Raw genomic sequence first — 15,721 nt, 5'->3', positions numbered from 1 at the left:
ACTTTTTCACCTTGGAGATTGTGCCGGATACAGGAGTCGGTAGCATTGCAATAACCGCACGCTGCTTGAATAGCCAGGACAGAGGGACATTTACCAAGGCTATTTCCTAATAAGGTTCTGTATGTTATCTTCCCAACACGCTTTATATGGAATTACATCTGATGGTTGTATTTAATTGACACTGCTATACTAAGCCTTAGACATCATGTATATTGACATTTTAGTATAATATTACGGCCACCCACACTCAGCCGGCAAGACAACTGTGATTTTAGCTATTAAAATTGGCTGCTTCGATTAAAGTGCTCCATGTTCATCTATTTAAAGGATCCATTACCCCAACAGCCACTTTAGACACAATATTGCAAGTAGAGATTTGTTTCAGCAAAGGATACTGTGGCTTGTAAGAGTAATATTGTTGCAATATATTACAACAGCTTTACATTACACTTTGGATTTACAATGGTTAATTTTATTTATGGTATGTGAATAATAAAACCTTTATAATATTGGTGCGGTCCAGAAAATGTGTTCATTAGCGCATTCTTCATTTTTTTACTCTTAGTTCCTACAAATTGCACTAACATATTGACAACCATATTCATCCTTACCATTTGGAAGGCCATCTGAACTTTCTTTTTGCACAAATTGTTTGCGCTCATATTTTGCCCGAATCCACTGCTCTCGCAACACACTGTAAAGAACAGCAAGGATTAGGCAAGTTAAAGAGTCAGCCATACAAATTAAAAAAACATAATAATAGCCTAGGATAGAAAAGCAGTCTAATGGTGGTCATAGACTAAATAATAATGGAGACGAGTCGACCAAACAGTAATGGGTCTAAGCGATGCACGCGAAGTTCACTAGCTGCCATTTTACTTTCTGGTTTACTAAAGATTTTCTTTTGTTTTCTTCTAAAAGATGAATTTGTAGTTTTTTTTCTACATATATAAAAATAGGAATATTTTACCCATGATAACCTCAATGGGCATAATCCAAGTTCAAATATTGGTGGACACCAATTTCTTCGACATAGATCTCTGACAATAGGGAAAAAAAACAAGAGCTTATAGAGAATATTACTAATTCAAAACAAAAACTATATATATATATATATATATATATATATATATATATATATATATATATATGCTATGTATATTTTTTTAAAAAAGGGAAATGTATAAACCTTACACAATTTTACAGTTAAAAAATATGGGGGATGTATTGAACATACTTAAGTCGATTAAATGAGAGGAGAATCAATTTTTGGTAACAGCCGATGTATGTTCACTGTACACTATAATAGGACATGATTTAGGTTTGGAAGCTATTACGACATTTTTAAATGAGAGTGAATTTGAAAAGGAACTACAGGGGGTAAATTTACTAAGAATCGAGTCTGGGAGAGTTTGCCTTTTTTTCAACTCTATTAGCTTCACCGAAACTCGGGTGATTTGAAGCTCCTGAGACTCACAAATTTACAAAGAAGTGAGTTTAGCTGAGAGTGAGATGGCCGATGGTGAAGCAGAATGAGATTTCTCTCCCGAGTAGCAGGTTTTGCAGGAGATTTCTCCCCCGAGTAGCAGGTTTTGCAGGAGATGACTCACCCGAGATTGCAGTGTCTTCTCTCTGCAAAACTCTCCCGAGCAAGCAGCCTGCACATATCAGTGAGATATGTGAAGGCTGCTTGTGTTCTAGCCTGTAAAAAAGTAAAAAAATAAAAAATTACATAGGCCAAAAAAGCTTAACCAGCCTCGGACTTGCCAGCCAGTCCTGGCTTATAAAATCACGGGGAACAAAATGTGTAGGGTTCCACCGTAATTTAGAAACCAACACCAGGCTGCAGGGCCAGTCCTGGTTTTAAATATAGGGGGAAAAATATGCATAGGATACCCCTTATTTAAAACCAGCACCGGACCCAAAACGGCGGGGCTGTAATGCCACAGCCTGGAGACCCTTTCACCGGGGATCCGGGGCCAAAGCATTATCAGCCCAAGCCGGTCAGGCCAAGCCGGGGATCTCATGGGAGGTCCCTCCTCTCCCTTAACCCCAGGCTTGGTCTAAAGCCCGGGGCTCTTCCCCGCACCCCTGGAGCGTTGGGCACGGGGGTAATAAAGTGGGGAAATATAAGTAAACTATTGTATTTTACAGTGGGACTACAGGTGCCAGCATGCCTGCCCTTTGGAACTTGTGGAACTACAAGTGCCAGCAAGAGGCCAGCACCTGTACCCCCACTGTAAAATAAATAGTTAAATAAATACAAAACACACCCACCATGCCAAGTATAACTTTATTACACAAGATATAGCCCAAGCGCTGAGGGGTTGATATTTACTGAACAGATTCAATGTGGTTGTGTGGGGTAGTCAGTCCCACTCAATAAAAAGTACATGAAAGATAAAGCAACCACAGATTCTGTTAGTATAATTAAAAATCACTCAAACCAGTAGCAACAATGTATATAATAAATGAATTATATCTTTATTAAGACAAAGCAGCCAATGCTTATAAATTCAATAAGAGCAATAAAACACACATGTAAATAATGAAATTGCATGTAAATAATGGTTCCTAAAATGTATGAATATAGAGTCCCGGACTTTTGAACAACATTTGGTGAAACCCTCTGAAGAATTCCTCCATACACAAATATATTTTTTGAACTGATGTTGATTAGTTCATCATCCGGTATAAAAGTTACAAAGTAATAAATGGGTGTCGATATTACCTTCCGTATAGTTGGATCAGACCCAGATCTGGGTATATGACCACAATGTGGATGATGGTTACCGTGGCTGAAGATGGCAGACCTCCCGACCTCAACCCAGCTGACGATGGAGATGCAGAGGGGAGTGGGTGGTCGCTCTAGTGCTCCAGGTCCGGCACAGGAGGGGCAAAACAATGTACTCCGTGCTCTATGACTGAATGGGTCGTCTGACCAAGATGCACGCGCTCTACCCGGCCAGCGGGGAGACTTGGGAAGAATTGAATGACGCCGCTCTGAGGCTCCGTGTCAGGGGGAAAGGAACAGAGGGCTCTGCGTCCCGGATGGGTATGGAGGATATTCCACTGCAAGCTGATAGAATGGCTTGAAGCTTGCCAGGCACGATGTGTAGACGTGCAGAGAGAGTCAGTGATGAGACTCCAGGAATCAAAAACCGGGTAGATGTAGCAAAATCAAGCACCAACGCGTTTCAACGTCCTTCTGACGCCTTTTTCAAGGTGAATGAGGCATTGCAAGTTTGAACAGTTTAAGTACCTTCAGCAATTAATCAGCATTAGATACATGTGAGTATAGTTAATTACTGGTTTGAGTGAAAAAGCAGTTTGATCCTATTAAAGGCACATGAATGGCTCATAGAGCAGACACTTTATAAATGCACATACATATATTTACTGATAAGAACGGAAGACATAAGAACAATAATTCTACAGGAGAAAAGGCAGAATCATTTGTGTATATATACATATACATGCAGATATGGGTGCACACCCATATACATATGTATATATACACACGTATAACGAATAAAAACAGTAAGCGACAAATTGGTATGTACCTATGTGAGATCAATTCTATAAGTCTTATGTTAATAAGGATGAAAAAAAAAAATTATATATATATAAGAATAGCGCTAGGTGTAGTCAAATAATAGTATTCAACTCAATTTGTTCGTTAAGACCGTCAGGGTAGAGACTATTGAGATTAAAAATCCAGTAAACTTCTCGTTTACATAGAGTTCTAAATCTATCTCCTTGTCTAGAAGTGGGCAATATTGATTCTATTCCTAAAACTCTTAGGGAGCATATATTACCCTTATGTTTATCCATAAAGTGTCGGGAGACACTATGTAAAACGTTTTTCTTCAGGATGTTTCTCCTATGTTCTAGGAATCTCTCTTTTAAACCTCTAATGGTTCAACCAACATATCTAACGTCACTACAACTGCACAATAACACATACACCACATATTTAGTATTGCAATTAATGAATTGCTTAATGGTGTAGCTCTTATCCATTCCCTCAAGGTTAATAGTTTTTGTTTTATTTAATGCATGGTGACATGTGATACATCTAGTAGAACCGCATTTATAGAAACCGGGAGGTCTGGATGGAAGCCAATCTAATCTGGATTCTAAAGTCCTAGTGGGAATCTTAAGAGTACTCGGTGCAAGTATATTTTTAAGTGATTTATTTTTCCTATAAATGATAGTAGGTTTCGTTGGTAATATTTGTTTCAGCACATGATCGAATTTTAACATAGAGTAATTTTTCTCTATAATACTTTAAATTTTTCTCGAAGAGTCTTGCATCTTGGTCAGACGACCCATTCAGTCATAGAGCACGGAGTACATTGTTTTGCCCCTCCTGTGCCGGACCTGGAGCACTAGAGCGACCACCCACTCCCCTCTGCATCTCCATCGTCAGCTGGGTTGAGGTCGGGAGGTCTGCCATCTTCAGCCACGGTAACCATCATCCACATTGTGGTCATATACCCAGATCTGGGTCTGATCCAACTATACGGAAGGTAATATCGACACCCATTTATTACTTTGTAACTTTTATACCGGATGATGAACTAATCAACATCAGTTCAAAAAATATATTTGTGTATGGAGGAATTCTTCAGAGGGTTTCACCAAATGTTGTTCAAAAGTCCGGGACTCTATATTCATACATTTTAGGAACCATTATTTACATGCAATTTCATTATTTACATGTGTGTTTTATTGCTCTTATTGAATTTATAAGCATTGGCTGCTTTGTCTTAATAAAGATATAATTCATTTATTATATACATTGTTGCTACTGGTTTGAGTGATTTTTAATTATACTAACAGAATCTGTGGTTGCTTTATCTTTCATATAACTTTATTACATACACCTACCCATTCACACATACTTACCTATACCAGATGCTTCTGTCCTCTTCTCCAGTAGAATCCTTAATGACTGGCCCAGCAAAAAAGATTGCATACTCACCTATATCCTGGCGCTGGTCTCCCCCAGTAATCCATGGACTTTGCAAAACAAAAAATGAGTTTCCCGATACCCGCACCCGGTATCCACGCACCCGGTATCAGTATGTGTGTTGCCACACATACTGATACCTCCCAAATGCCAGCTGACAGGACTGCACGGGCTTTGCAGTCCTGCCAGCCAATCAGCGGCTGTGCTAACTGTAGAGCGCCCGCTGATTGGCTCCGGTTACAGACAGTTCCCACGTGGAAGAACTTGAAGACCCCTACAAATTTGCGGAACATATCCGCAATATCAAGAAGGGCCTAGAAACACATGCCTTGTCCTTACATTTTAAATAAGTGCATCATATTAACTGTACAGACATACAAAAATTCAGAGCACTTAAATAAAGGGAAACATGAGGCGAAATGACATAGCTAAAGAATTAGCTAGAGAAGAGATGGAGTTAATATACTTACTTAAAACTTTGTTACCTGGGGGTCTAAATAAAGATTTTGATGTTAAATGGTTTTTAGATTAAGATATAATTATTTTTAGATATAACACTGTGTAGAGTTTATAATTTATTTTTTAAACACACAACCTTTTATATATTTAATGTTTTTATTTTGAACATGAATATTCTCTATAAGCTTTTTTGTTTTTTTCCCTATGGTCAGAGATCTATATAGAAGAAATTGCTCTGAAAGTGGACTATGCCCATTGGGGTGGACTACTACTGGGGGCACTGCATAGGGTAGACTACTACTGGGGGCACTGCATAGGGGGGACTACTACTGGGGGCACTTCCAGAAATTATGGGGGAGGGGGACACCGGTCCATTACCTTGCCTGGGGCGCTTGGATCCCTAGATACACCACTGGGGATCACTCTGGGTATAGCCTGGAGAGGGAGAATCTGGGCAACAAACAGTTACTGATTTTCATCCCAGTAACCACTTGGTTCCCTCTCCACTATACCCCGTCCCCAGCCACAGGCCAGCCAGTTTAAGTTAGCAAGCCAATGGCAGGAGCGGGGAGAAGAAGAGGGAGAAGGAAAACTGGCACATGCTCAGAACCCACGTCAGAGAAAGGTGCGCCAAGAACCGGCATCAGAGGAATTAAACCCTGCAAGCCAGGTGCGTGCGGTGGGCGCCCTGTGCCCCCTATGGAGTTGAAGAAAATAATTTAACAAGGTAAGACCGTAAATCATCCTTTTTTCTTCCTCTACTAGGGGGCTCAGGGATCACTCTAGGGCGTCTTAAAGCTGTCACCCGATGGGAGGGGACACTCCTGGGCTGCACTGAGTATCCCCTTTGTGCCTGAAGGCAGCGTCCAAAGACGCGAAGGTGATAACTGCATAGTAACGAATAAAAGAGTGCGGGAAGATAACCACGTGGCAGCCATGCAAGTTGTACCGCAGAAACGCCACGTTAAGCTGCCCAAGAAGGTCCCACTGACCTGGTGGAATGAGCAGTGCCACAGTAGGGGCAAGAGATCCGCCACAGAGTGTGGTGGATAGCCAAGCGGGGCCTCCAGGATAATCTCTTCAGAAACCGGCCAGCCCCGCTTGTGAAAATTGAACAGGACCACAGAAACTGAGCTCCAGGTCTTTTTACGGAAAATTTACTGGAAGCCTACATTCCTAGATACGTCCTCCGGTGAGGAGTCCAGAACACAACAACCCCAGGTAGGAGATGAACCGGAACACAACTCTGGGGAGGAACCCAAGCGAGACCGCAGAACGATACGATCTAAGTATAAGATCAGAGAAGAGGAGCGACAAAACAAGGCGCTCAAACCGACACCCACCATGCTAAGTAATGGCAAGAAGCAAGACTGCTGATCCGGTAAACCAACCACAATCAAGGAATCAAGGACTCCTAAAGGAGCCTACGAAAAAGTCCAATGAACCAAGAACAGGTTCGAAGGAGCCACCTGGTAAGAACAACCGGTGACTGCACAAAGAGGACGCCCTAACAAAAGAGAACATCTGAGCCTCTGGTAGGCGCAAAAGCAGTCGTTAGAGGAGAAATGACAGGTCTTAGACTGGTATCCCCAAGAAGAGGGCCAAAGGCCCAAATTCGCAGAAAAAGAGGATTCAAGATAGCTGGAATGATCTGGAAAAACTATACAGCTGCCTAGCATAGCAGATCTAACAAGCCACGGTGATTGATACGTTGCTGGCAGCAGATACACTAAAGCAATGTGCTTAAATATCCAGAAGCCTCCGCTAGGAGGTCCCTAAGTTACTACTGCAATACCAGGTTAATGTGTGGAGTGGACAGAGCAAGCTCTTCTTCCATCTCCCTGTTCTAAACCATTAAATATATGGCCCCCAGATAGGGGGTGTATCAGATATTAAACTGATAAGAACAGATGTCGGACTTAAGTACCTGGGCTCTAGACCAGGGGGCTGTTATGTTTAAAGGTGCAGAAATAATTCAGAACCCTCCGTCCTTATCAGGGTGTCTACCTAAGGACCTAGAGACTCCAGCCTCTACCGAGGATATACAACCAGACAGGACCTAGCGTTGTCAGGCCTGTGCTGAGCCATGCCCCTGCTGGTTAGCATCAGCCACTCCTGTACTGAATAAGTGAAAGAATACTGCATCTACCTGGCTCTACTGCAGGTGTGATCCTTCTTGTATGAAGGAGACCCGCGCATTTGTCCGCCGGACCATAGTAGACTCTAACCAGCCGGGAGCTGTAAACTGGTAAGTTAACATCCACATTATCGTAATTGGAAGTCTGTGACGGCTTCCTTGTCTGGTAGCCATGATTGAAGGAACCTCATGCAGCATAGCCTTGAAACACCGGGCACCGAGGCCTGTGATAGGGATTCCTCTGCCATTGTGATTTCATAACATAGAGTCTGTGGAGCTAGTACATTAGTACACCGTTCTAGAAAAAGGTTCAACAGCTACGTAACACAGGAGCACCCACCTCCTTGGGTGCTTCAACCTTGCAAGCCATTTAAAAGCAGTATATTTACTAAAGTGAGAGTTTTTAGAAGTGGAGATGTTGCCCATAGCAACCAATCAGATTCTACTTAACATTTAACTAGCACTTTCTTCAAGATAATAGCTAGAATCTGATTGGTTGCTATGGGCAACATCCAGGGCCGGTGCAAGGTTTCCGCGCACATTAGGCAACATTTCAGCAACTGCCCCTGCTCCCTCCAATTCATAATATGCTAAGCATCAGAGTCCCCAGTTTATAATATGCACAGCAGTGTCACACACACACACACACACACACACACTAACACTGCCAGCACTCATACATATACACACACACACTGCCAGCACTCATTCATACACACACACACACACACTAACCCTGCCAGCACTCATACATACACACTAAAACTGCTAGGACACACACACACACACACTAACCCTGCCAGCACTCATACACACACACTAACACTGCCAGCACACATACATACATACACACACACTAACCCTGGCAGCACTCATACACACACACTAACACTGCCAGCACACATACACACACACTAACCCTGCCAGCACTCATACACACACACTAACACTGCCAGCACACATACATACATACACACACACACACACACTAGCCCTGCCAGCACTCATACATACACACACTAACCCTGCCAGCACTCATACACACACACTAACACTGCCAGCAGACATACACACACACTAACACTGCCAGAACACATACATACATACAAACACACACACTAACCCTGCCAGCACTCATACACACACAATAACACTGCCAGCACACATACATACATACATACATACACACACACTAACCCTGCCAGCACTCATACATACACACACACTAACCCTGCCAGCACTCATACATACACACACTCACCCTGCCAGCACACATACACACACACTAACACTGCCAGAACACATACATACATACACACACGCTAACCCTGCCAGCACTCATACATACACACTAACCCTGCTAGGGGACACACACACACACACACTCTAACACTGCCAGGACTCATACATACATACACACACTGCCATCACTCATTCATACACACACACACACACTAACCCTGCCAGCACTCATACATACACACTAACACTGCCAGGACTCATACATACATACACACACTGCCATCACTCATACATACACACACACACTAACCCTGCCAGCACTCACACACACACACTAACACTGTCAGCACACCTACATACACCCACACTAACACTGCCATCACTCCTACATACACACTAACACTGCCTAACTCATACATACACACACACTAACCCTGACAGCACTCATACACACACTAACACCGCCAGCACACATACATACACACTAACACTGCCAGCACTCATACATACACACTAACACTGCCAGCACTCATACATACACATTAACACTGCCAGCACTCATACATACACACTAACACTGCCAGCACTCATACATACATAACAGAGAACCCTTACATGGCTCCATTCAGCTGCAGCAGCAGGCCTGTTCCTTGTGTTGCTTAGGGGGGCGAAGCTTCCGATGTGAGTGACAGACTGGCAGCTCCGGAGGGTAGGAGGGGAATGCAGGAGAAAGAGCTGTCATCACTGCTGCTGAGTGCTGACTCTACCGGACTGACATTGTGACTGAAACAGGCATCCCTTTCTCATTTTTTTTTTTTTTTGTGTGGATCCAGCTGCGCCCTCTAGTGGTTGGTGCCCTTAGGCACATGCCTAAAATTGCCTAACGGTAGCGTCGGCCCTGGCAACATCTTCACTTTTACAAATTCTCACTTTAGTAAATATACCCCCAGGGTCGGATTAAGGAATGTGGGGGCCCCTGGGCAACAAACGTGTGGGGGCCCCTATCGATATAAATATATATATATATGTGTGTGTGTGTGTGTGTGTGTGTATGTAGTATGAATGTATGAGGAAGGACAGTACACACATAGGAACAGGAAGGGGAGGGCTGTATATACACTGGGGGGACAGGGAGAGAGAACTGTATATACACAGGAGGACAGGGAGGGAGGACTGTATATACACAGGAGGGCAGGGAGGGAGAACTGTATATACACAGGGAGGGGAGGACTGTATGTACACAGGAGGACAGGGAGGGAGGACTGTATATACACAGGAGGGCAGGGAGAGGAGAACTGTATATACACAGGGAGAGGAGGACTGTATATACACAGGGAGAGGAGGACTGTATATACACAGGGGGACAGGGAGGGGAGGACTGTATATACACAGGGGAACAGGGAGGAGAGGACTGTATATACACAGGGGGATAGGGAGGGGAGGACTGTATATATACAGGGGGACAGGAAGGGGGAAACTGTATATACACAGGGAGGGGAGAACTATATACACGGAGGGGAGGACTGTATATACACAGGGGGACAGGGAGGGGAGGACTGTATATACACGGGGACAGGGAGGGGAGGACTGTATATACACAGGGGGACAGGGAGGGGAGGACTGTATATACACAGGGGGACAGGACTGTATATACACAGGAGGACAGGGAGGGGAGGACTGTATATACACAGGGGGACAGGGAGGGGAGGACTGTATATACACAGGGGGACAGGGAGGGGAGGACTGTATATACACAGGGGGACAGGAAGGGGAAAACTGTATATATACAGGGAGGGGAGGACTGTATATACACAGGGGACAGTGAGGGGTGGACTGTATATACACAGGGGGACAGGGAGGGGAGGACTGTATATACACAGGGGGACGACCGTAAATACACAGGAGGACAGGGAGGGGAGGACTGTATATATACAGGGAGGACAGTATGTGCACAGTAAAAGATAGGCCTGTGAAATACATATATTGTATATGCACCTTTTTTCCTCCTCCTGCTGTGGCTGCTCCCTGTCACTCTCCGTGACTCCGCTCCATTCTCCGGCTGTCCTCCTCGGGGTCCTGGCCGAAGTCTTTGCGCTGCTCTAGGCGGATCCGGTTCTGGGACATGGAGATCGGCAGCACATAGGTCTGAGCCGTCCAGCCCCACCTCCTGCTTCTCCGCACAGGACGTGATGGTGAACTCACACCGTGACGTCCGGACTGGCTGTGCCACTGACGCTGTGGTCGCTGCTGCTCGGCTGTATCTCCCCCAGCTGCATCCGGCATTAGCTGAAGGGGAGCAGGACTCAACCGGCAGGCATTGCACCCCATGTGGGCACCGACAGCAAGCAGTCGTGCATCATAATGAGGGGGAGGATCTAAAAACAGTGAGTGACACACCAAATGCCTCCTATCTCTGCCAAGCTCCACTGTTGCAAAATGCCGGGAGGTGCTGGGCTTAACTGCGGGCCCCTGCAGGCGGCTCCGTTCATAGAAAAAAAAAATGGTTAATCAGGAGGATGTGGCCGGGGACAGTGTGCGAGGGGCCCCCTATATGTGGGTGCCACGGGACGACCACCCTTGTCGCCCCGCCTATAATCCGGCCCTGTATACCCCCAAGTGTTTCCCCCACACAAAAGTTAGGGTTGTGCCATGAATGATAAAGTGCCACAAGTAAAAAAATAAGTGGGGCTATGGAGAGAAAAAGTAAGGTCAAACAGACGTTAAGAAATTTCTCTATGACTGAGACATTAACAGTCCCATCACTGTTACTATAGTACTGTGGTTTATGGGACGCTTCACGATCATCTATCGTTCCAAATTTAGTATATGTGCTGCCGAAGTGAACACACAACCTAGCTTTACTGAAGGGGTACTTAGATATAAACATATCCATGTACAATACATATATACGCATATATAGATATATACTGAATACTGATACATACATATACACATACACCCAAAAATTATTAGAACATTAAAAAGTACCTCAAAAAAGCTGCACACCTAAAATTCAAGGCACTGAACCAATGGGCAATAATAGTGCTCAACAAACCAGCCCTAATAGAGCAGGAAGGAGTTAAATGTATACCAGGCTAACTATAGTGAGGTATACATGGAGACATGAGCCCAACTACTCTCCGGAGATGTGCTGAAGCATGCATTTTGTAAAATGGCTGCCCAGCATTTCTCTATAGGAGGGAAGAGTTTTGTGAGAGTGAGATAGCAATCACACAGGGACAGGCTGTCTGCTATGAGCGAGCCCAGGTGCGGGGGGATGGGCGAACAGGCAAAGCCCGACTTCCCCCTCTGGTGTGAACCCCAGGGACTTGTGTCCTATTAGCCGGCGCCCTGGTGGTCTAGTGTATGGAATGGGGCACCCAGGGCCAACACTACCAGCACCACCGGTGGTCTCCACATTGGCGATGTTAAGCCGCGAGCATGCGCTCTTACCTGCGTCCAGCTGCGGTTGTGTGCTGACCTTCCCGAAGACCCGCGGCGGAAGTCACGGGCCCAGTCGCCTGTGCTGCCGCCACCGGCGCTGGGGTTGTTGTAGTGGCAGTGACGGCGTCCTATAGGTTGCCCTGCACTGTCTGCTCTTTGTGTAAATAAAAAAGAAAACAAAATCAACAGGGGGCCACTAAAAAGCAGCCCCACAAAATGGTGCCCTTGCTCAGCACCAAACTTAAAACTGGTTGGCCTGTGGCTGGGGGCGGGGTTTAGTGGAGAAAGAGCCAGGTGGTTGCTGGAGAGAAAATTAGTAACTTGGTGCCCAGATTCTCCTTCTCCAGGCTATACCCAGAGTGATCCCTGTGCTCCCTAGTTGAAGAAGAAAATAAGGAGGACATCATCATTTCATAAATAAGTTCCTTGGGCTGCAGGCTTAAATGCATTGATCAATCCATGAACCAAAACCCCATTATTTATGTATTATTGTGAGTGATTTAACAATGATGAGTGCTGAGTTTTCTGTTTTTATTTATTTAAGCTATGTGGTCACAAGCCACTTGCACCCCAGTCCTGGGAATGGCGAGTGCAGGTCTGCACCCCAAATCTGGGAGTGGCGAGTGCAGTGGATTTCTGACTTTGTTCCTTTTTTATATATCTTTAAATATATTTATATATGTAGAGGCGCCCAGGAAGGTGAACCTGTTTTTCTATTTTCATTTTCTTGTACGGTGTGGAGGGAGGGATGCTACTTCCCAATGGGAACCACCAGGGCTGCCTTGGCACAATCAAAATACATCCATATTAGTCGAACTGTCCCAACAATTTTTCTGACTGTTTCAGTCATTTTGAAGTCTTGAACGGTTATTGTTATTGTTCATGTACATGCATTGAATGATAATTGCTCAGTAGTATCCTGCATCGGCCAGATCTAAAGGATTATTGTTTTGTATGGGCGGCTTAAGAGTTTGTGAACATGGCATCTGTCCGTGTCTGTGGTATGTTCAGGATGATTGGCGATTGCAGCACAACTTGTATTGCAAATTGAGATAATCGAAACCCAGGAAGAATCTAGCAGCACCCACAAGTGTACCGAGCGAATGGTGGACAGAACACAGACAGAATACAACATGTCTGTCTAGTGTTCACACTGAATGCTCAAGTGTAGGTTCAGCACATTTAATATATAGATCAGTGCGAGTGGTAAACACACCAAACAGACCGAAGGCGAAAGAAAGCCCTCGGGTGTACGGCTCTCCTGAAAGAAAATAGGATGCATGCAATGTACATATTACAGGGACAGACAAGCTAGTTTTGGTAGTGAATTGCATAATGACAATAAATGTACAGATATCTAGGCTGTTCTGCTTACTCGCAATCCTTATATGTGGGTTTGTAGTAATACACAGGAACATGAGCCTCGTATAATGCTTTAGCCAAGTCATTCCCGTGCCTGTCAAGAAACTAAGAGAGCAAGAAGGTGGTTAAAAAAGTAAATGGAAAGTAAAAGGAAGCAAAGATGATACATAAATATATGCATTTTTGTAAGATGATTCTAAACTATTACACCAGGAAGCACATTATTTTTTCTCTGATAGATGATGACAAAACTGCCTGTCACACTCATATGACTGCTCTGCAGGTAAGACGTGACAAGCTAGTTTCTGATACTTACAGAAGAAAATCAGAGTCAGAGCAAAATAGTTACCGATCTTTAGCCCTCATTTACTAACGAGTTTTATCACCAAAACGAGTGATACATTTCACGGTGTATGATAATGGTGCTTCAGCCAATCAGCTCCCAACTGTCATTTTCTAAAAGTTGACAGTTGGGAGCTGATTGGCTGGAGTACCATTTATCATACACAGTGACATTTATTACTCGTTTTGGTGATAAAACTTGTTAGTAAATGAGGCCCTTTATCTGTAAAACACACAGTATATACAGGTTGAGTCTCGCATATCCAAGTATTCTGAAATACAAACTTTTTTTGAGCACGACTGAGATAGTGACACCTTTGCTTTCTGATCAATGTACACAAACTATGTTTAAGACACAAAATTATTAAAAATATTGTATAAAATTATCTTCAGGCTGTGGGCTAAAGTGGAGATGCTGTCCATAGCAACCTATCATATTCTAGCTATTATGTTCTAGAAGGTGCTTGATAAATGATAAGTATAATCTGATTGGTTGAGCTGGGCAACATCTCCACTTCTAAAAACCAGCACTTTAGTAAATATACCCCTGTGTGTATAAGGTGTAAATAAAACATAAATGAATTTCCTGTATATACACAAACTTTGTTTGATGCACAAGACTATAAAAATATATAAAATTAACTTCAGGAAATGTATAAGGTGTACATGAAACATAAATGCATTCTGTCTTTAGACTTGGGTCCCATTTCCAAGATATCTCATTATGTTATGCAAATATTCCAAAATTAGGAAAGATCTGATATCCAAAGTACTTCTGGTCCCAAGCATTTTGGATATGGGAGACTCAACCTTTATAGCACTGCCCCCTTGAGGGAGATCATTATGGCAGGTACTGTATCATTCAATAAAAGTGTAATCTGCACCATAATGAATAAAATGGACAAAACTGTATATGACAGCCGCAGCTTCTCTCCTCTAAATAGTCCTCCAGAAGCACTGACAAAGAGCAAGGGGCTGTAAGTAAGCCGTATATAAAATACGAGACACAATTAGGTATGCTACAATGCAGATCCTCATCCAGGTTTATGGATAGGAGGAGAAAAAACATTTATGCGCCTTCAAATCATAGCATCGACCTAGGTCCAGTGTAAAAAACGGCAGCACAGGAGATAGGCTTTTCCTAACAGAACCATGATAAATAGGCATAAAATAAATATTTATTCAGCGCTGACTTACACATAATGAACCCTTGGTGTAAGGAGGAACCACAAATATAAATAGAGGACTGATCCTGAGTGCTAATCTAGAATAAAAGGATGGTAACTTTCCTATTACTCAATAATGTGCTGTAAATCACAGACTACACATTCATTCAATCAATAAAATTGGACCTTATTTATAAGACAATATGGGTACGAATCCCTAAATAAACAATGAATACAAATACAGGTATACTATCGTCCTATAGAGTAATAGACAATATACAGTGCCTTGCAAAAGTATTCACCCCCCTTTGCATTTTTCATGTTTTGTTGCCTGACAACCTAGAATTAAAATGGATTTTTTGAAGGTGTGCATCATTTCATTCACAGAATGAAGAGTAATAGACAATATACTGTAGATTAAATGATAGAATAAAAATAATATGTATTACCTATCATATCAAAAATAGCAGGCTAAAAAAGTAAATACAAAGATGTTTTAGAACAAAGATAAAGCCTAAAATGAAAACAAAATTTTTAATGTCTCTTAGGTGTTGCTGTCGCAATTCATGGATGACCTCCACTCCTCTTTTAGCC

General features: G+C 43.3%; 1 protein-coding gene and 1 non-coding gene across 2 annotated transcripts in view; both read right to left on the bottom strand.

Moving 5' to 3' along the window:
- LOC148479010 (arf-GAP with dual PH domain-containing protein 1-like) overlaps positions 1 to 15,721 on the bottom strand; it is a 102,298-nt gene that overhangs the window by 37,021 nt on the left and 49,556 nt on the right. The window contains exons 4-5 of the mRNA XM_088455031.1: positions 13,633 to 13,724; positions 612 to 694 (exon numbers count right to left, since the gene is read on the bottom strand). Of these exons, the coding sequence (XP_088311157.1) occupies positions 612 to 694; positions 13,633 to 13,724 (175 nt within the window). The remainder of the gene's footprint in view (positions 1 to 611; positions 695 to 13,632; positions 13,725 to 15,721) is intronic.
- On the bottom strand, positions 7,200 to 7,385 carry LOC148479011 (U2 spliceosomal RNA). The gene has a single exon (XR_015872013.1). It is a non-coding gene; the product is annotated as a U2 spliceosomal RNA (small nuclear RNA).

The sequence above is a fragment of the Taudactylus pleione genome, unplaced genomic scaffold, assembly GCF_031769625.1.
Source record: "Taudactylus pleione unplaced genomic scaffold, aTauple2 ptg000642l, whole genome shotgun sequence".
Lineage (NCBI taxonomy): Eukaryota > Metazoa > Chordata > Amphibia > Anura > Myobatrachidae > Taudactylus > Taudactylus pleione.
This window is presented reverse-complemented; position numbering and strand designations above follow the sequence as displayed.